Genomic DNA, 22215 nt, shown 5'->3' with positions numbered 1-22215 from the left:
AACCTTGGCTCAGGTCACGATCTCACGGCTCGTGGGTTTGAGCCCCACATCGGGCTCTGTGCTGACAGCTCAGAGCCTGGAGCCTGTTTCAGATTCTGTGTCTTTCTCTCTCTCAGAAATAAACATTAAAAAATTTTTTTTTAAATTGCAGTTTGAGTTTAAATGGAGAAATAGCCAGTGATGTTCATAGTTGGGAATTATCAGCAGTTCTAAAACTTTGAAAATTCATTCATTCATTCATTCATTTAAATAACATCAGGCTGTTTTCTTTCTTTTAGAAATCCACAAGTAGCTGCCACTTGGAATGAAGTAATTAGTAATTCTAATGCACAGTGTGTTTCTAATAATAGAGAGGGGAGATCAGTCAATTCTAATTGTGAAATTAACAACAGATCTGCTACCAACATGAGGGCTCTAAACATGCCTCCTTCTTTAGGTATGATTGGCTCCTGACCATAATTTTGACATATTGTTTTTTTCTAAGTGGATTTTATTTCATTAGTACTGTTTTTAAGCTAATTCAGTTACTGATTTCAATGATACATGCTTCCAGCAGATTGTCACTATAATAGAGAAGGAGAACAGGGGATTCATGTTGCACAAGGTGAAGATGATGAGGAAGAGGAGGAAGAAGCAGAAGACGAGGGAGTCAGTGGGGCTTCGTTAACTAGTCATAGGAGCAGTCTGGTTGATGAGGCTCCAGAAGATGCTGAATTTGAACAGAAGATCAGTAGACTTATGGCTGCAAAACAGAAACTTAGACAGTTACAGGATCTTGTTGCCATGGTACAGGTAAATACTGCTTGATTTGTTTTAAAAGAATTGTGTGTGAAAACAATAATTCTTGAAATAATTCTTGAGTCAGTTACTTACTTTTAGTGTTGAAGTTGATGTCATTCAGTTGTTCAGGCGCCCTCTCATGGCCTTCTAAGATTTCCGGCAGTTTTGTACTTTTTCCTGAACTTTAATTTTTCCACTTTTTATTATGTGGAAGGCCTATGATGCAGCTTCTCTGTTCTTGTGTCCCAACTCAGTTTCTTTGAAGTCTTCTTATCCGTACTAGTAATGAATTAGGTTAGTTTTTAGATGAATGAGAAGACCAGATAACACCCATCTACAAACTTAAAATTGACTAGCCAGTTTTGTAATTGAGCTGACTCAATTTATAGTCAGCACTAACTCTTTAAGGTTTTATTAAAACGATACTTCCAAAGATTAAAGTTTCAGTTGAGGTCTTCAGAGAAAACATGGGTAAGTATAAAAATATGTAGAATTAAATGTTTTTTAAGAAAATGCAGTAGTTCACCCCCAGAAACCACACCCCCCCATGCCTTAATAAGTACATTGATTTAAATGTGAGTTGTTTTTCCAGTAGTTAATGACAGATGTGAGATATTCTCCTTAGTTTTTGTATTATGGCCTATTGGCCCTCGTTTGGCAAACTAAATACTAAAGTGAGGGAATAGAAAATTTTAAACTAGTGACAGTGGACATTGATTATGTGAAATTGTTAATGTAAAAGTTACATTTTTTAAGAAAAATTATCTAGTATTAAGAGTTCCAGATCTGATAGTGTGTTTTTGATCTTTTTCATATTCTTTGCAAAGCTTTTCTTTGATAGCTCAGTATCTGGTCAAAATAAGAAAAGGCAATTTAATGTTTGTCATTACTGGGTAATTGGCAATTCACATTATGAGTGTACTTTTTTGTTGTTCACATTATGAGTGTACTTTTTTGTTGTTTTAGTACTTCTTTTCTTGCAATTGGTACAGGATGAACTTCAGTTTTCTCTAAAAATCATGTACTTAACCTACTGCTTTAATTTTTATATTACGTAGATTTTACAGAATAGTGTTATTTAAGGTACGCATTGGATAATGTTTTTATAGATATCAAGATTATTTTAATGATGTTTTTTAGGATGATGATGCAACAGATCAAGGGGTTATCTCTGCCAGTACTTCAAATTTGGATGATTTCTACCCAACAGAAGAAGACAACAAACAAAATGCAAATAACACTAGAGGAAATACCAATAAAACACAGAAAGATGCTGGCATAAATGAAAAGGCAAGGTATGTTAAGCTCAGGGCCTTCACTTAATAAAAATTTAGTTCTTTTTATAGAGAAGGCACTTGGCTAGGTACTGTATTACATCATGCTTAATGCTATCATCAGATTTATTGGAGTCTGCAAATATAATGTCAATTTAATTACAGAGAGAAATTTTATGAGGCTAAACTACAGCAGCAACAGAGAGAGCTCAAACAGTTGCAGGAAGAAAGAAAGAAACTGATTGAGATTCAAGAGAAAATTCAAGCATTGCAAAAGGCATGTCCTGACCTACAGGTAATTGAGAACTTTTTTTCCCCATTTGTGTGAAAAAAGATGTTTAAAACCTAATGTCATTTGAAAGTACTCTGTCTTTTTCTGGTACTGATGTGGTAACATTTATATCAGTTTTTTGATAAATGAAATGGATGAACTAATGAAAGGGGTTAAGGGTCTACAATTACACTGTGAAAGATAGCACATAGGAGTTGACTTCGATTACTTTGATTTTTTTCATTTGGGTTAGGCAGCTTTAGATTCAGAACGTGAGTGTTAATAACTCTTACATTATTCTGGTTTGAGCTTTGCCTTTAAGGGATTAGCGTTTACATCTTTTCTTGCCTTAAATTATATAATAAAGCCCTTAAACCATCATGATTATCTAAGGAAATTAATTAAAATACTTTATCTGTAGTTTGCTTATTAAATAGTATATGTATGGATCTTTGAACTAGAATGGAGAATGAGCAAACTTTGACCAGGTAATCAGGAGTGGGAATAAGGTTGATGCAAAAAGGGAGTACCAGTTCTTTTGAGATTTTTCTTAAAATGTTTTGGTTACCTTTATTTAGTCAGGCTTGTTTTCATAGAAAGGGAAACACATCAAATGATGTTTCTTTGTAACTTTATTTTCTAACCTCTTCTACCTTATCTAATCATGTTTCCCTTCTCCATCATCTAAATAAGAAAGGGAAACATATCAAATGATGTTTATTTATAACTGTTTATTTCCTAACCTTTTCCACCTTACCTCATCCTTTTTCCCTTCTTCATAGTCTAAATAATATCCAGAGAGATACATCCTGGAGTTGGGTTGAGTATATGAAATTTTTACGGTAACATTTTATCCTTGTTTCTGTTGTTCCTGAGGGTTGGCTGCTACTCATCAGCTTTATCCTGTGTTTTCATCTTTGTTTTCTTTGGATCATGATGTCATTTGAGGTCTGATAATAACAAATTAAATATAGCACTAGAGCCCCAGTGGAATGGTAAAATAACTGCTTTTATGAAATTAACACAGTTGCTTTAATTCCTCATAATAGTTTTTAATAATCCTTTTTTAGCTGTCAGCCACTAGTTCGGGTAATTGTCCCACAAAAAAATATATCCCAGCTGTTACTTCAACCCCAGCTGTTAATGGAAATGAAACCAGTACAAGCAGATCTGGTTTTGAGCCTGAAGATCCTTCAATAGTAGATAATGAGGTATCGTATATTGTACCTGTTCCCAAGTCTTACATCACGTCTTACAGAAAACTGAATATCTGTGGAACATGTTTTTAAAAGCAGCCTGTTTTTGTCTTTTGGTGTTTTTTCCCCCAAAAGTAATTAAGTTGGGATTTTTTCAAAATAATCTTGTTCTTTATTAGCAAATATTTAGCAGAATTATATTTAAGGGGTAGTTGCATTGAACAGTAATCATTTCAGTTAGAAAGACCTATTCTTTTCCATTTTATTTATATGCGATTTGTAGAAAACATCGTAACTTTAAATAGTTGACAAAGTGTATTTGGCTACTACTTGTTTTCATTAAGGATTAATGATAATAATAAGAAAGTTTTTTCTTATCACAAAAGTATATTTTAACTGTGGATATCTTAGTGTAAAAAGGATAGGGGGAGAATAGAACTCTTTGTCTTCTATTCTTTAAGGCTAAAACAAATCCAAGTATATGATACTAACTTGACTGTGACTTTTAAAATAACAGCTGTGGTCAGAAATGCGAAGACATGAGATGTTAAGGGAAGAGCTAAGACAGAGAAGAAAGCAGCTTGAAGCTCTGATGGCCGAACATCAGAGGAGGCAAGGGCTAACTGACACTACATCTCCAGTGGCTGTTTCACTGAGAAGTGATGGATCTGAGAACCTGTGCACTCCTCAGCAGAGTAGAACAGAAAAGTAAGAGCGGTGTTTTAGTTTTTTATTTAACTTTACCTGCCTAGGGCAGCTTCATTTCCCCTCTCAGCACACATCTACGGTTTCCTGGAGGCTAGTGTTTAAGCATCACCTAAGTGGTTCGGTTTAACTAAATCCAGCTGTTTCCTGTTCTAACTTCTCATAGCATCACTTCTTTTTTTGTAAATAACTAAGGCACTTGGTCAAATAGTGATACAGATTTTCTTGAGCGTGTAAGCCTTATTTTTTTAGTTAACATTTTAGGCTTATAAAAGTGAAATGTTTGTTACTTATCAGGCTAGAAATGAGCACATTTTTACTTAAAAATCTCCTGTCTGTAAATTTCCTAAGGATTAGGAAAGGTTTTATTATATGAAACATTTAGATTTTAGGGTTTACATTTGAAATTTCCATATTTAGAATATTTCTTAAAATATCAGCTATCTGTAAGATGGGTTAGTTATCATATAGGAGTATTCAGATCCAACTTTTTTTTAATTTATTTATCTTAAAATTTATTACTTATTTATTTATTTAATTTTTTGAGAGCAAGCAGGGGATGGTTAGAGAGGGAGAGAGAGAATTCCAAGCAGACTCCACACAGTCAGAGTAGAGCTTGATGTGGGTCTCAAACTCACAAACCATGAGATCGCAACCAGAGCTGAAATCAAGAGTCAGATGCTTAATTGACTGAGCCACCCAGGTGCCCCTCAGAACTAACATTTTGAAATTCAAGTTTGTTGGGATCTTACCTTTTGATATCCTCAGATGGCATTTCTGGAACTTTGCACCAAACCTTATTCTCTTCCTCTTAGAAGAACTTTTCCTGTTTTGAAGTCCCAAAATATACTTTATTTATCAGATTATATCTCTGGTACTTTTTTTCTGTTCTGAGTACCACACATCTGAACTTTAGAAAAGTTACTTAGATAGATTTGATAAGCATCTAGGCTTGGGAACCATGGCTCTAGAATTGTGGTCTCCAGGGTTGCCTGGATGGCTCAGTCGGTTAAGTATCTGATTCTTGATCTCCACTCAGGTCATAATCTCATGGTTCATGAGTTTGAGTCCCGTGTCGGGCTCTCTGCTGACAATGTGGAGCCTGCTTGGAATTCTCTCTCTGTCCCTCCCTGTGTGTGTTTTCTCTCTCTCCCTCTCTCTCATTCTCTTTCTCTTTCTCTCTTAAATTAAATTAAGATTTAATTTAAGAGTAAACTTAAATTAAAAAGTATGGGGACCCCTGGGTGGCTCAGTCGGTTAACCTTGGAGCCTGTTTCAGATTCTGTATCTCCCTCTCTGACCCTCCCCTGCTCATGCTGTCTCCCTCTCTCTCTCAAAAATAAATATAACATTAAAAAATTTTTTTAAAAAATGTATAGAATTGTGCTTTACAGTATGGCAGCTGCTGCATTGCCTATACCTATGTAAATGAAAAGTAAATAAAACTAATATCTCATTTTCTCAGTCCATACCAGCCACATTTTAAATGCTCATTAGCAGTGTGTGCCTAGTGTTTACTGTACTGGATCCACGTACATAGATCATTACTGCTGTTACAGAAAGTTCTTTTGGAGAGCTCTGATCTAGAAAACTGTCACTCAAGGAAAAGTTAAAAATTGAAGGGCCTTTAATTTAGGAAAAAATATTCCAGGGGTTATGATTACTGTTTTAATTTATTTGAAGGATTGTTTTGTGGAAGGCAGAGTAAACATACTCTGTATAACAGCAGTGGAAAGAATACCACTCATCTTACTACTATGGTTAAGTGAAATTGTATAGATGAGCACTTCTGTGCTTCTATATAAGCATACACACATATGTACATATATGGTACAATGTCTGGCACATAGTAGATGGTAAGGTATTTAGCTAATCTCCAGAATGGCCTCTTATTTTTTGTCTCTTAATCTCTAGAACAATGGCAACTTGGGGAGGTTCTACTCAGTGTGCACTAGATGAAGAAGGAGATGAAGATGGTTACCTTTCTGAAGGAATTGTTCGGACAGATGAAGAGGAGGAAGAAGAAGAGCAAGATGCCAGTTCCAATGATAACTTTTCTATGTATCCTCCTAACAGCATGAATCATAACTCTTATAATGTAAAAGAAACTAAGAATAGGTTAGTTTCACGGTTTTAACTTTTTGCCTGATTCCTGACATCTCACATCTTTGTGACTCTGAGTGCTTCTCTGATTCTCTGAGCAGAGTGTCTTATAATCCAATTCAATTCTGACACTAACTACTTAGAATTAGGGTAGATGCCACAAGTCAAGGGCTCAGTCCCACAAGATGGCCCTCATTTTGGATGCCAGTTGCAATGCCAAGTCTCCATGTGCTCACACTTCTGTCTGACTTTGCCAGAAATTTGGGGGTTCCCACAAGCCCTGTCTAGGTTTCATAATTTTCTGGAACAACTCATGAACTCAGAAAAATACGTTTACTTGCATATACAAAGGGCACAACTCAGGAGTGAGCCAAATGGAAGAGATGGTGCAGGCAAGGAATGGGTGGGGCACGGGGTCAGAGCTTCCGTGTCCTCTGGGTGCGCCACCCTCCCAGCACTGCAATGTGGTCACCAGCCCAGAAGCTCTCCTAACCAGCTTGGTAAGGGGATTTTGTGGAAGTTTCCTTACATAGTTACAACTGATGAAATCATCAACCATTGCCGATTAAACTCAATCTTTAGCGCCTCCTCCCTCTCTTGAAGTTGGAGGTGGGGCTGAAAGTTCTAACCCTGTAAACACCTGGTTGATTTTTCTAGTGACTGGCCCTTATCGTAAAGCTATCTAGTGCCTGCCAAGCGTCATTAGCTATGGTTGAGTGAATAGCAAAGACCTTCCTCTCAGGAGATGCCAAGGGTTTGGGAGTTCTATGCTGGGCACCTGGGATAAAGACCAAATATATTTTTTATTGTACCATAATTGCCAGTGTAGATCCCAACTAGACCGGGTCAAGATTCATAAGCTTTGATCTTTGCTCCTGTTTGGGGGAGTTAAGCAAAACTTAAAATCATAGATTTGTTATTTCTAACAGTGAAAAATGTTTCATGAATAAAAGATGGTTAAGTAGTTCCACTTGATGGAATATCATGTGGCTAAGTTTAAAGCATGAAGAATGGAAAAATGTTTGTAATAAAATGTTCATTTTGCAGAATATAGGATTACATGGACACTTCAGTGTAAAACCTAAGTAAAAAAGGTGGAAAAAAGTTAAAAATGATAATTGCACAAGGCTAGAAATCTGAAATTCCCTTTCTCCCTCCCTCCCTCTCCCCCTCATTTTCTGTACTTTTTAGGCCCTTTGAATTTAAACTTTGATCTTAAGAAAATACTGCTCTTGATTTTTTTGCCGGATTTTAAAAACTGCACAATTACATATGATCACCTAAATGCTTTAAATCTGTGGTAGGTGGAAGAACAGTCGCCCTTTTTCAGCAGACGGAAATTACCGTCCCTTAGCCAAGACGAGACAGCAGAATATCAGCATGCAGCGCCAGGAAAACCTTCGCTGGATGTCAGAACTGTCTTATGTGGAGGAGAAAGAACAGTGGCAAGAACAAATTAATCAGCTAAAGAAACAGCTGGATTTCAGTGTCAGTATTTGTCAGACTTTGATGCAAGACCAGCAGGTAAAGGTTACTACGAAAGTCAGTTGTTTTTTTTTCTTGCTTCTAAAACAGTGCCAATTTTTCTCAAGTCATCAGTAACTGTTAGGACATTTTTTCTTTCCTTAGACGTTATCTTGTCTGCTACAGACTCTTCTTACGGGTCCTTACAGTGTTATGCCCAGCAATGTTGCATCTCCTCAAGTACACTTCATAATGCACCAGCTGAACCAGTGCTACACTCAGCTCACGTGGCAACAGAGTAATGTGCAAAGGTAATCTGTTTTTAGCAGCAGTAGATATGCATGGAAAATGCTAAAATGGAGCAAGTGTTTTCTAGTTATCTTCTGGGAGAAAAGGGCACGAGCAAAATTGGACATTCAGACATTCTCAGTATCTGAGGATTTTATAAACAGTGACTTGCGCTATGTTCCTTTTTAATACCATAGACTTGTTTTTAAAAATTTTTAGTGTTCGACTTTATACTTCTATTAGGTGAATTACATGCTGTGTAAATTATACCTCTTTGTAGCTTTCAGCATCAAAAATCTGTGAGTTTCTTAGAGTTCTACTTACTGTCTGATCGAAGTGGTAAGTGTAGTTCTTGTCCCAAAGGCCAGGTTAAGGAAGTAAGTCTGCAGGACGCCACTGTTTGCTGTCACTGTCCAAACAGTCCATTTCTTCTGCATGTTTTTGAATCACTTTTTATATGTATTATCTCTAAATGTGCTTTAAACAGAAGATAATATAACTGATTTGTAAGTTAACTGACTTCTTAAATATTTATAGGTTGAAACAAATGCTAAATGAACTTTTGCGCCAACACAATCAGCACCCAGAGAAACCCGGAAGCAAGGAGAGAGGCAGCGGTGCATCACACACGTCTTCTCCCAGTTTATTTTGTCCTTTTAGCTTTCCCTCGCAGCCTGTAAATCTGTTTAACCTTCCCGGGTTTACTAATTTGTCATCATTTGCACCAGGTAAGTGACTCCAAACTTGAAAATAAATGCCAAGTGTTCAGGAATACAGTTTGTCTCTTGCGTGGGTTTTTATCATTCTTTTTTGATGTTGCAAAGAAAGTTACGAACTCGTCTTTGTTGATTTTTTATGGTGAAAAACTTTAAATGGTTGCTAATGAAATTAAGTAAACTACGTATGAAGATTGCTTAGTCTTACACCTTTGAATTACTTAGCAACCATTTACTAAGGAGAGCGGGAATGAGGCTCTCCCATGATTGCCGCACACCAGGCACTGTGTAGAGCGTAAGGAGAATAAAGATGACTGAAGTGGTGTTCTGGTGTTCTTCTAGAGGAGCTGCATGTCTTGGTAGGGAGATTCACTCCTAGACTGAAGCTTAGCTTATGCTTGGATTGAATTTTACTTAGCTTAGCCTTTTATTCAGGCTCTTTTAATGCACCCATTATGTTTCAGATACCAAATAAATGACTGGGATTCAAATGGGTAGAACTAATGTTTTGCTTTTTTTTTTTTTTAAATGTTTTTTAAGTTTATTTATTTATTATGAGAGAGAATGCAAGTGAGGAAGGAGGGGCAGAGAGCAAGGGGAGAGAGAATCCCAAACAGTCTTCACGCTATCAGCACAGAGCCCAATGTGGGGCTTGAACTCACGAAACTGTGAGATCATTACCTGAGCCGAAACCAAGAGTCAGGTGCCTAACTGATGGAACCACCCAGGCACCCCTAGGTATAACTAATGTTTAAAGTAATTTAGAGTAGTGAGGAAGCTCGGGGTGTCAGGTGGCCAGCACAGTGCTATGTCTGCTATAGCAGTGATGCAAATGAGGTCTACTCTTCTTTGGGGCAAGAAATGGTCAACAAGTTTTGTTTGTTTTTGGTGTTTTTTTTTTTTTCTGCAGAAGGCATGTTATTTAAAGAATGAGCACCATTTATTTCCAGGGAGATTAGAGAGGAAAGGGTTTTCTAATCAGTGGGACCACTTAGAATTACAAAGCAGTGAAACAGTGGATCATGGGGGGAATTTAGAAGTCATTAAGTTTGATTCATGTTTAGGGCCATCACAGGGGAAGAGTAATTGATGTGGCTGGAGAGCAGCAGAGGCCTTCTGTGCTGTACAAAGAAGCTTGGACTTTCTGTGGCCTATCAGAAGGGCCAGGAAGGATTTTGAGCGTGGTGTTAGCATGAGATTTCTATTTTAGGAAGATTATACTAGTGATAGTGTTGCAGAAATTGGAGATAGGAGCTTAAGAGTATTGCTGGTGAATAGAAAATTGAAGGCTGTTGCAGTAATATTAGAGAAAGAATGATGGCGTGATCTAAGGCATTGGCAGGAGGGGCCCAGAACCAGGAGTACTTCAGAAGACGTTCTGGAGGTAGAATATATTAGCTTAGATGTGGTGCGTCGTGAAGGAGGTGGACTTGAAGGTGTTTGCCAGTGAATATAGAGGAGAAAAGGATTTGGAGGGCTGGAGGGCTTTGTGAATATAAATAAATAAAAACAGCAGTGTATTTTCTTAGCACGATTATAAAAACAATGGCATTAACAAATTTAACAAGTGCTTTAGTTCTTGAGTATTAATATTGGCAACAAATGTTTTTTGAGTACATTTTTAAGTAATATAATATAAAAAATTGCACATGTAAGTCCTTTGCAGTAATATCCGTCATTACCAGTGTCACCTCTGGGTGAAGACTATTCTTTCTTCACAAAGTAATTTTGCGAAGCCTTTTCTCACCACCTTTCTCTCCCCAAGTTGTTAGTATCCCCCTCAAATATATCTGATACAGCACTGTATGATAAAAATCTAGTTATATTCTACTTTCCCAGTTGAATTAGAGTGGAAAGAATAGAAGCTTTGGAGTTGTGCAGACCTGAGATCTGAACTGTTCTTTCATCTACTAGCCTTTTAATCTCTGAGCTGATTTTCTCCCTGGTAAAATTACTATAATAACCTGTCATGATGTTTTGATCATTAAACGAAGTAACAGATAAATAAATGCCTACAGTAGAGTCCAGTATCCGGTAATTTGATAAAGGTCAGGTACTATTATATCTAACTTTTAGCTCTGAAGGGTGAGGATCCTTATCCATCTTTGTATCACCAATGCAGAAAACCCCGTGGGCTGAGCTATATAAAGAGTGATTGAACAAATGAATGTTAACGTAATAGTTTTTTGTTTTGGTGGATTTGAGTGGCACATTTAACTAAAAGTGTCTTTTAATTTCATGTTAAGGTTTCCAGGCACTTTGTTGTTGTCTTATCCACTGCTTTTATTTATTAGGTATGAATTTCAGCCCTTTATTTCCTTCTAATATTGGAGATTTTTCTCAGAATATTTCTACACCTACTGAACAGCAGCAACCATTAGCCCAGAATTCTTCAGGGAAAACAGAATATATGGCTTTTCCAAAACCTTTTGAAAGCAATTCTTCTATCGGAGCAGAAAAACCAAGGTACTTGATTGTGAACATAATCCATTATTTTCTTAAATGTCGCTTTTGTGATTACATCTAATTATACATAATTTGAAAACAGAATTAGGCAGTCTGCTTCTGTTGTTTGGCTTTTTAGCATTGGGATTGTGAAACTGATAATCTTACCAGGTCATCTCTTGGGCATACATCTGCCATTATCCCTGGTATCATGGTTTTCATCAGAGTGTCCTGTGAAATCCATTTTGGAAGGATAAGATGTGACCCATACAGTGTCCTTTGCCTGGATTTGCTCTCTCTCTTTAAGTTCACTTTAGGACTAGAAACTAATATATACTACTAGATGATAGCTGTAAAGTGATAGCTCCTTGATTCATAGCTTCTAGTTAGAATAAATTCTTAAGATCTATCTAGATGTAATGTAGAGTACTATTAGATCAGTGATATATGGTGTTAGTCACAGTCAGGATATCTTTTTCTGTTTCTCAGTATTCTACATATATATTTTTTCAATGTTAATATTTTTTAATACAGTAGTCTTCGCAAATAAAACTTTTGACTCAAATAGTATAAAAGACTATACTTGGGTTGAGTCCGGTTAATCTTTCATATTTTTGTAGCTGTTTTTCATGTGTGTGTTAATCTGGAAAATGATTTTGATAGCCAGCTGGTAAAAATAGCCTTTTTATGTTACTCTTATTTATTCAGAAAAAAACTTTTTAGAAAGATGAAAACTTAGAGGTCAATTCAGCATAGTATTTTTTCTATAAAGGATCTTGGATTTTGTCTTTCTTAGCCCTTTACAACTAGAAAATTCACATTCTTTTTCAGTTATGGACTGGGGATGTCATGGGTTCTTAAATAAGTATTTTGACACTTTATTAAATCATGGATTTTTTTATGTGATTAAACAAAAACTCCTGGAATTCAACTTTTTATTAGATTCTGGGAATCCTTTGGCTGACCTACTTTTTTCTTTCCTCTGCTAACCATTTTTCCCCTTAAATGTCTTCTTGCTCTTTAAAATACCCCATCGTCAGAGCCTAACCGTGTTTAGGGCATAGTTGCCATTCGGAAATGATGGTTGAATGGATTTCCATCATAAGCAATAAATATTTACTCAAAGCTCTGGTGAATAGCTGTACTATTGGAAGGTCTTTACTTCATTACTATCCATATTTTATATATGACTGATAGTAAAAAAGGATGGATCTGGATATCTAACGTTATTTGAGATATTTGACCTACTTCAGATTAGACCTCATCTCCCAAAAGTCTCAACTATTATAGGTAGGTTCCCTGAATTAAATGGCTGGAGATAACAAGAGGTCAGATGAAACACTGTAGTCTTGAGTTGGGGTCAGGAAACTTTTCTTACTCTAAAGGGCTTGATAATAAATACTGCAGACCATATAGTGCCTGTCGTAACCATATATTTCTGCCATTTTTGCACAAAAGCAGCCCAAAACAATATGAACAAGTGACTTTGTTCCAGTAGTACTTTGTGTGTACTGAAATATGAAATTCATATAAGTTGTGTCACAAACTGTTTTTCTTGAATTTTTTTCAACTATGTAAGAATATAAGAATCATTTTTGCTCCCAGGCATACAAAAACAGGCAGCAAGCTGAATTTGGCCTGCAGAGTGTAGGTTTGCTAACTTTTGTCTGAAGTTGAATCCTGTAGTTCAGTTTCCCAAGTCACATTCTTTGGAACACTGTGATAAAAAGTTTTGGACATCCTGCTGACTGTGTTTTCTTCTAAGACATTTGTAAAGCACATTGGCATGGTAAAATTTCTGAGAATTCCCGTAGACATGTTTAACTTTGCCTATTTTTTTAAACTTAGATGATCAACGAATACCTATTAATACATTAAAGAATGCCAGTGTTTAGCACACCATTAGAACTAAATGTGTGGAGGAGTAAATTACTAGTTGCATGGACAGTTGTTTCCAGCAAATTCCAGTTCTTTTTGAACTGCTTAAAGTGACAGCAGATCCGTGTATGTTCCCAAACCTGGGAACAGCTCTTTCTCAGCTATTCCTGCACGTGTTTTGGTTTTTCCTTGTATGTCCCATCCTTTTTTTATTTTTATTTTTTATTTACTTATTTTGAGAGGATGCAAGTGAGTGAGGGGCAGAGAGAGAGAGAGAAAAAGAACAAACAGGCAAGCAAGCAAGAGGCTCAGGTGAAGGGGAACTCCTGTTCATCTGGAGAGGGACTTTTGCTTACCCGAAGCAGGCTAGTTCACCTGATGTGGGACTCGAACTCACAAACTATGAGATCATGATCTAAGCTGAAGTCAGATTGCTTAACCAGTTGAGCCACCCAGGCGCCCTTTTTATTTTTCTTTCCCACTCTTTTTCTTCATGAATGCTAGATCTTTTGTTTGAGACTTTTGCTAATGAAAAGGATTTAATGAGAAGAGTCTAATATTAAAGTTCAAAGTAATTTAGTACATTAGCCTGCATAATATTTGCATATTTAGTTTATTTCTGTAAAAATGTTTTTATAGCCTGTTGATGTATTTACCTAAATCTAGTAAACTATATCGACAGTTTTCCAGTAAACATAGAAATCTGTTGTACCTATAAAAATTTATTTTCATTGATAAGGAATCAAAAACAGCCTGAAGAGGAGGTGGAGAACAGTAGGACGCCATGGTCATACGACCAGGAAGGTGAGGTAGAAAAACCATTTATCAAGACTGGATTTCCAGTGTCTGTAGAGAAAACTACAAATAGTAATCGCAAAACTCAGTTAGAGACCAGCCGGAGAAGACGCCAGTTTGATGAAGAGTCTTTAGAAAGCTTTAGCAGTATGCCTGATCCGGTAGATCCAACAACGGTAACTAAAACATTCAAGACCAGAAAAGCATCTGCACAGGCCAGCCTGGCATCTAAAGATAAAACTCCCAAGTCAAAGAATAAGAAAAGGCATTCTACTCAGCTGAAAAGCAGAGTTAAGAATATTGGTAAGTATTAAAATTTTTGTTTTGTTTTAAATGTTTTATTTATTTTTGAGACAGAGAGCATGAGAGGAGGAGGGGCAGAGAGAGAGAGACACAGAATCCAAAGCAGGCTCCAGGCTCTGTGCTGACAGCTCAGAGCCCACGAGCATGAGATCATGACCTGAGCCGAAGTCGGAGGCTTAACCGACTGAGCCACCCAGGCGCCCCTTAAAATTTGTTGAATATGGTAACTTCTGTGACAAATGGAGAGGCACTGTTCTAAACCTACTTGAATAAAGTAACTTTTAGTCACTTTTAAATTTATAATAAAATTTATTAAGTGGTGGTTTTTTTTTTTTAATGTTTTATTTCTGAGAGAGAGAGAGAGAGAGACGGTGTGAGCAGGGGAGGGTCAGAGAGAGAGAGAGACATAGAATCCGAAACAGGCTCCAGGCTCTTGAGCTATCTGTCAGCACAGAGACTGATGCAGGGCTCAAACCTATGAACCGTGAGATCATGACCTGAGCTGAAGTCGGACACTTAACTGACTGAGCCACCCAGGGGCCCCTCAAGTAGTGTTTAATGTAGCTATTTTAAGACATGGTATTTAATCTTTTTTGTGCTTCATAAAGCTTCTTATATTTCCTGTGTATATGGTTACCATTAGCTTTTGAAGATATTGTCCATATTTTGAAAGTTACTAAAAATTGCCAACATGCCCTACTAAAAATTGCTGAAATGCCCAAGTTTTACTGTTACTCTTTTTTAAATACTGCATCTTTTGTAGGATGGTGTCCCACATCCACCACTTTAGTTACGTTATGACTTGTGGTTACATCCTTGATTGATTCGTTTAAAGAAATTTGGACTTGTAACTACATTGCATTCTTTGAATATCATGGATGAAACCACTTTTAAAACAAGTTTGCTCTTCATCCTTTAGGAAATTACCCCTAGTTAATAAGGTAAAACATTAACCTCTGTTGATTGAATCTTGGTCATTGAGTACTAAAGTTATTAAAGTTATAGTGGTATTAAAGTTATTAAAGTTATAGTGGTAACTGTTCTAGTTCTAGTGGTATTAAAGTTATTAAAGTTATAGTGGTAACTGCATGCCACTTACAAAAATAGATGTTCTATGATTTTTTAAGAATTTTACTCAAGTCTAGCTCTAGAATGTGGAATATTAAAGGATACTCCTTCAAGTTTTCAGGGAATGCTTTTTGGCTGTGGCTCTGAGATGTTCTAAGTTCAAGGAGATAGTATTTGGTGCTTAAGAACAAAGTATTTAAGGCATATAATCAGAAAAGTGAAAAATCACCATGCACAGCTAACTCTGTCTCTTGGAAGCTCACAATACATGTAAGGATATGGAGGTCGTACGAAACCCTGTAGTAAAAATGCACTTGTAAACGTTCACAGCATTCTTCTTCATCCTCTTGTGGTTAATGAAACACTTGAGAACTCGGAAGAAAACTGTATGTAAGAAAGCACAGTGCTCCTTTATTTCATTTCGGTTCATCATGTGTCCTTCATGTCCTTGGCTTTTACCACTACTCCCATCTGAAGAGTCTGATTTGATGACGAAACAAGCAAATTTGAACAGGGATGATATTTTTCTCTGCGCACACGTTACCATCCTTGCAAATGTTTGCCCATTTATATAGGTTTGGTAGGAGCTGCTTTTATGTAGCATATTGGTCAGTGATTCAGGTGAATGAAATCCAACTATTCTGCTTTCTCCAAGATGATTCCTGGTGTCACTAGAGGGCATTTAAGTAGATAGATAGATAATGAGCAATGGCTGTTGTTAGAGAGTGGTCCCTCGGTTGACCCAGTGAATGTTTTACTCTTTTTTACCTTGCTCCTACAAAAATGTTTTCTGTCATATGAATAAGTGAAGAAACTTGAACGTTTATTTTCATTTTCTCATTAAGCCAGTTAATTTGAGTGTGCTAGGGCAGTGCTTCTTAAACTTTACTGTTTCTCCCTAGGAATCTTGTTTAAAAGCAGATGGATTCTGTCTGAGAGGGGACCCAAAGATCTGTATTTCTAACAAGTTCCCATGTGTTGTTGATCTTGGTTTGTGGACTTCACTTTGAGTAGCAGGTTCTTAGGGGACCCTTAAGCCAACTAGTGGCCATGTCTACCCAAGCTTAGAAATAATTGGTATATTCCTGTTTTGGAAACCCCTTTATTCTGAGGAATTAGGATTTTTGTATATGCAGTTTAGCTTTTTTGCTTTAGGGCAAAGACTGACATTCTGACCTATCTCCTCTCTTCTAAGTATAAAAATACTTGCCAAAAACATATATACACATTTGTTTGACAGGCATTTAAGACCATCTGTCAGTGAGAGCCCTACTTTAAGGCATACATACAAAAATAAGACTTGATAGTAGAATCTAACTAATACATGTAGAGTCAAACCAATAGGGAGCAAAATCAAATTAGTCAGCCAAACCCTTGCTGTTCAAAGTTTGAACCATGGACAGACATATCAGCACCACACAAATGAGTCCACATTGTTTTTCAGTTTGTCTTTTAACAAGATTCCAGATGTTTTAATATGAATATATGCCCACCAAAGTCTGAGAAGCACTGAGGTAGACCAGTGCTCTTTTATGGGGTAGGAATGGCCATGCTTTCTTAGAAAAAAAGAATATTTACTTGTCTTAAATGTAGTCAGATGAGGAGAAATATTGGAAGGCATTCCAAACTAGTAACAATGAAAAAAAGTTTAGAGGCAGGATAAGGCAAGGAAAGAAAAGGAACTGGGGGAAGAAATAGGAAATGACAGATCAGCGTGGTGGGACTTAAGCTGCTGTCTTGAGAGAGAGCACAGCTGGTTATACTGTCCCAGATTTCCTAGGCTGAACTGTTCGCTTTGTACTTGTGGACAGTTCTCAGAAGTAGCATGCTGCATCCTCAGTTAGCTTTGTTTCCAGCGATGGTCATGTATTTTCATCTTTAGCAGATCTTTGTATGTAAAGGTATATATTAACTGCATGTGAAGTGAGGTGATACAAATTCTTTAAACTTCCATTCTAATTTAGATTTTATGAATTAGGCATCATTTCTTGCCTTGCCAGATGTTTCAGGTATCACACCTGTAATTTGGCCACTCTCCACCAGGTCCATTCCCTCTTTTGATATTATTAGAGAGCGGTGGGATCCTATCTATAGTCTAGGTCTTCCCCATTCTTAGAAAATTGTATTGAATTGTTAATGTACTGTGACTATCCCTGAGTCTTTTCGTTTCTTTTCTCTTCCCTTTCCTGATGACTGGTGAAGATTGAATTGAAATACATGTCAGGCATCGGGAAGGGCAAGGCCTGACAGATGTGGCCAGCAAAGAAACAACCCTTTTTAGAGTCACTGAGTTTATTACTTACATAGGCATACAAAGTAAGAGCATCTAGAAGTCCCAGCACCCTGTGTTCTTTGTTCTATATGCCACGAGGGGACACTGAAACAGAAGAAGCCAGATGACAGTTCCAGCATGAGCAGTGGGCCCTGTTATTAAGGAGCCAGTGCCGTGTTGCAGCTACAGACCACTTTAGAGTCTGGAAATTTGTCCTCAGAGCCTGAGAAAGAAAGGTCTCCTATTTCATCAGAACCCAGGAGGAGATAAAAAAATGCTTCATGGCAGCTTTATAAGGGGGTTCGGGGAGGCAAGTAAAAAATAGCCACATAGTAGTTCCTCATAAGCCTCCCATGTTCTTGTATTCTGTGTTCCAGGAGGATCATAAGGTCTTCTGTGCAGACTTAGACTCAGCTGCAGTTCATTCCTTATCTGTGTGGCCTTTGTGGATATGTGCAAGGTCTCCAGGGTATCATGGCTGAGCTGTGTCGCTGAAGTGGAGACACAGCTAGAAATACGTTTTTTTTTTCTAGCTATGTTGCCACTCATTCTGAGAAAAACAGATCATGGGCAAGAGAAAAAGTGATAAAATGGGACAGGAGATCACGCCCTTATGCTAATGAACATTTGGTGGTCATCTACCAGCTGGCCTAGCCAATGTAACTCTGGGGTTTCAGTAACCTTCATTAATTCTCCATTTTACCTATTCCCTTTGTCAGTCGTATACCCTTATTGCTGGACCTGTTTATGTGAAGGTCAGAAATAACCAAGAGGGCTCTCTTTCCAGTAAGTTTCATGCAGAATGGATGAGAGTGTCTAGACTTTAGTCTGAGAGACCAGCGAAGAAACCAGGAGCCCAAATATGAGATGATAGAGTCCTAACTTGAATGACGGCCTTAAAAATAAAAAGGGAAGGTTAACTCCAGATTGGATGTTACAGAGAATAAGTCGACATACATTGGGGACTTACTTGCTAATAGCAGAGCAGCTGCTGTGATCTGGAGCATGTAAGTAGTAAGGCTTTAGGCTCTCTCGGCTCATTCCGAGAATGTTGGGGCAAAGATCAGACCTCTGCAGTCTTGGAGAAGACTTGGTTGGAGGATGGGCATCCCTGTACCTCCTCCTCCTCTTACACCTCCCTTCCTTCAAAGAATAGCAGTCTTTTGCCATTTGAAGGTACTAATGGGAAAGGGTGTCACTGAACAAGTAGATGGCATCCTCCCTACCTTGCCCATGGGAGAGCATTGCCTTTGCAGTTGAGGAGACAGAGTAGAGAAGTTTCCTCTTACTGTCTTGGTGAGAGACCGCCACCTTGCTAGTGATGACATTGCTTCACTCACTGTAGGAGTGAGGCTTCCAACTACTGTCAGCATGCCAGTGAAGCTACCCCACAGTTGGGTCCAGTCTTCAGGATAGATAGGAGTCCTGGCCTGGCCCAGTGAATATAACAGTGACTGCAAAAGGGACCAGCAGCCAGAGAAGCCACAGAAGCCAGTAGGGTAACACCAGAACAGGTAACACCGCAACAGGTAAAATCTAGTAAAAAGAGTTAGTGAAAGAAATACACACCTGGAACAAAATCCTAAAAACACTTAAGTGTATTGAACTAATAACAAATTCAGTAGAACTGGAAAAAAATGATTTTCACATATAATGATTAGATTATTCAAAGAGGATAACTACTATTAAGTCCCAAAAATCCTTGGCCTAGAAAATTGAGGAGACAAACCATGAAAGACTCTTAAATACAGAGCACGAACTGCAGGTTGCTGGAGGGTTGTTGGGTGGCGGGATAGGCTAAGTGGGTGAGGGTCATTAAGGACAGCACTTGTTGGGATGAGCACTGGGTGTTAAATGTGATGAATCACTGAATTCTACCCTTGAATTTAGTAGAAATTCAGCTAACTTGTCTATCTGGGAGGCAAGAGGGGAAAGTATCCACATACCCCTGTGTATATTCTGATAAAATTCCTTAATTCCAAGGGAAAAAGTAAACATCTTCAAAGCTTCCAGACTGGAAGAACAAGTTCTATACAATAAAAAAGAACCTAACTGACATCATACAACATAAGTAGAAGAACGTAAAATAATGTCCATACACAGACAAAAAAGTACTGCAATTTGAGAGTCCTGTATTCAAACTTGTCAAGATGAAGATATTGGTGTGTCCTGTGTGAGGAAAACAACAGAAACAACATATGAATCAGATTAGACACTTTTAATATAAGGAAAGGTAAAAAGAGGCAACAGTTGAGTAAAGAAAACAACAGATCAATCTCAGTTGCTAATGTAAATTGAAAAGTGAAATATTAGCAAATTTAATCTGCCCTGTGTCAAAATGAATTTTAGACTTGTCAGGGTTTATTACAGGAATGTAATCATGATCCATTATCAGGAAATCTGTCAACGTAATTTTGATATCAAATTGAAGGACAGAAGTCATATAATCATAGTGGTAGATTAGATTAACTTTGAAGTCATTCCTAATAAATATTTTAAGTAAAATGCCCCTAAGAAGACAGATATTTAATATAATGAAGGCTGTTAGCTAATCTCAATCACAACATTATAAATGAAAATACTCTGAAGTAACCTATATCAAAGTTAGAAATTAGACAAGGTTTCCTCTCTATCATCATAATTGTCTAACATTGTTTGGAAAGGATTATGACAAAAAATTAAATAATTGGAATAAATATTCAAAAAGGAGGGAAACCTTTTATATTTTTTCTGAGAGAGCTATTTTCTGAAAATAGCTACTAAAGTTAACAAATTAATAAAGGAGCTGGTTATGAAATAAATGTGCAAGTATTTTTCGCTGTTGTAGTAACAGAATGGAAGTTGGGGTGAAATCCTCTTCCCATGGTAGTATCCAGAGCTATAGGAGGGAAATCCTTAGGGATAAATTTAACAAGGAAAGTACTGCATCGATAAAAATGTAAATATTTTTGAAGAACATGAAACAAGATTGTACAAATACACGATGTTTTTAGAAGAGAATGTGTAAAATTACTAAATATCAATTCTCCTTAAATTAAGAAATGCTTTTACTGTGATTCCATTTTGAATCCCCATGGACTGTGGACTGTTTCTGAAATTAGAAAAAAAAATATCAGCGCTTATATGGAAGGACACGTCTAACAATAGCCAAGAAAATAAGAGAAGCTATATAGGACTTGTCTTACCAGATATTTAAGCATGCCGTAAAACTTTGGTGGCTAAAAGAATGAAAATGGCATTGGAATAGATAAGTCATTTAAACAGTGTCCCGAAGTAAAAATTAATAAGGAGATTTAATAATATTGACAAAGAATTTCATTGGGAAGAGGGTAGATATAACCAAGTGTCCATGTGGAACAAAATAAAGTTGAAGTCCTATCCTGTGCCATACAGCAAGGAAAATTTAGTAGAATATATAGATAACCTGTGAGTGGGTAAGACCTTATAAATCAAGTCCTATTACACACAAGTTATAATAAGAAGGCAGACAGATTTGACTAGTGCCCATTACTTCCCTCTGTTAATGGACATTTTCAGTAGACTGGACAGGATTCTTGTATTTGCTAACAATGAAAAATTGGAGTCTAGTAGAGAATTTGGGTCATATAAGGCCTGCCATATAGTTTGAGTTGGGATGTACTCGTTAAGTATCAAAGGACGATGAAATGTTAGAATATATTACTGTTACCCATGCTTTCAAAGGTTATTGCCAGACATTGTATTACTGTTGTGTATGTCTATTTATACCAGGCCTTCATAGCATTCTGAATTGGATTACATGTACTGTTTCACTTTGGAAATCAGTTTCCCTTTTAGTTTGAGTTAGTTGCAACTGATAACAGTTGTCACTTTTTTTACTCAAGGGTATGAAAGTGCCAGTATGTCTAGCACATGTGAACCTTGCAAAAGTAGGAACAGACATTCAGCCCAGACTGAAGAGCCTGTTCAAGCAAAAGTATTCAGCAGAAAGAATCATGAGCAGCTGGAAAAAATAATAAAATATAGTAGGTCTACAGAAATATCTTCAGGTATGTTATTTTTTGGTTTGCTTTAATCTAAGGACTTCTTCATCTTAGATTTGAAAAGCGGTGTGTCGCAATTTTTTGTCATGTGCAGGTTTTGTATAAGAGTAGATATATTCTTGATATCAAGAAATGTAAACTGGAAATATTTTTATTGCGATACTAGCTTTTGACATTTTGATAAAATTCTGAACAAAAAGTGTAGTTGATATTAATTTGGAACTGATTTGAAATTCTGAAAATCTTCTCTGAATAAGGATTCGATATAAAATATTATTCCCTGCTTAAAATCTTTGGCTTTACCATGCTTAACAGGGGAAAGTCCAAATGCCTTAATGTAACTTCTGGCCAGTGGAGATTTGGCTCTTTCTTGCATCTCTAGATTCTTCTCTGCCCACCCTCTGCCTTAAACTTGACTCTTTCCAAGGCACTGAATTGAAGTTTGCTCATAGCTGTCATGCCATTTCTCACCTCAGCAGGTGTCTTCTCTGCCTGAGTTCACCTTTTTGCGCTTTGTAAGCCTTTTTCTCTACTGGAGTCTTATAAAATGTTAATTCTGCAACTCTAATACTGCATCCAAATCTAAACTCAGAGAAGTTTCCCTTTCTCCTTTTTCGTTTCTGTTGTAGCCTGTG

General features: G+C 37.1%; 1 protein-coding gene across 13 annotated transcripts in view; it reads left to right on the top strand.

Annotated features, from left to right (window-relative positions):
- PCM1 (pericentriolar material 1) overlaps positions 1-22215 on the top strand; it is a 78896-nt gene that overhangs the window by 29201 nt on the left and 27480 nt on the right. For 8 of the 13 annotated variants that reach the window (XM_039256286.1, XM_039256293.1, XM_039256292.1 and 5 more), the window contains 13 exons: positions 279-436; positions 554-792; positions 1921-2075; positions 2220-2349; positions 3396-3536; positions 4039-4229; positions 6141-6344; positions 7634-7853; positions 7959-8104; positions 8619-8809; positions 11092-11263; positions 13860-14218; positions 21422-21586. In XM_039256286.1, coding sequence (XP_039112217.1) covers positions 279-436; positions 554-792; positions 1921-2075; positions 2220-2349; positions 3396-3536; positions 4039-4229; positions 6141-6344; positions 7634-7853; positions 7959-8104; positions 8619-8809; positions 11092-11263; positions 13860-14218; positions 21422-21586 — 2471 coding nt within the window. The remainder of the gene's footprint in view (positions 1-278; positions 437-553; positions 793-1920; positions 2076-2219; positions 2350-3395; positions 3537-4038; positions 4230-6140; positions 6345-7633; positions 7854-7958; positions 8105-8618; positions 8810-11091; positions 11264-13859; positions 14219-21421; positions 21587-22215) is intronic. The other 5 variants (XM_039256290.1, XM_039256287.1, XM_039256296.1 and 2 more) reach the window with 2 other exon arrangements.

Source organism: Hyaena hyaena, unplaced genomic scaffold (genome assembly GCF_003009895.1).
Source record: "Hyaena hyaena isolate Hyena2069 unplaced genomic scaffold, ASM300989v1 scaffold_562, whole genome shotgun sequence".
Taxonomy (NCBI): domain Eukaryota; kingdom Metazoa; phylum Chordata; class Mammalia; order Carnivora; family Hyaenidae; genus Hyaena; species Hyaena hyaena.
The sequence above is the reverse complement of the archived record's forward strand: the minus strand, read 5'-3'. Positions and strand labels throughout refer to the sequence as shown.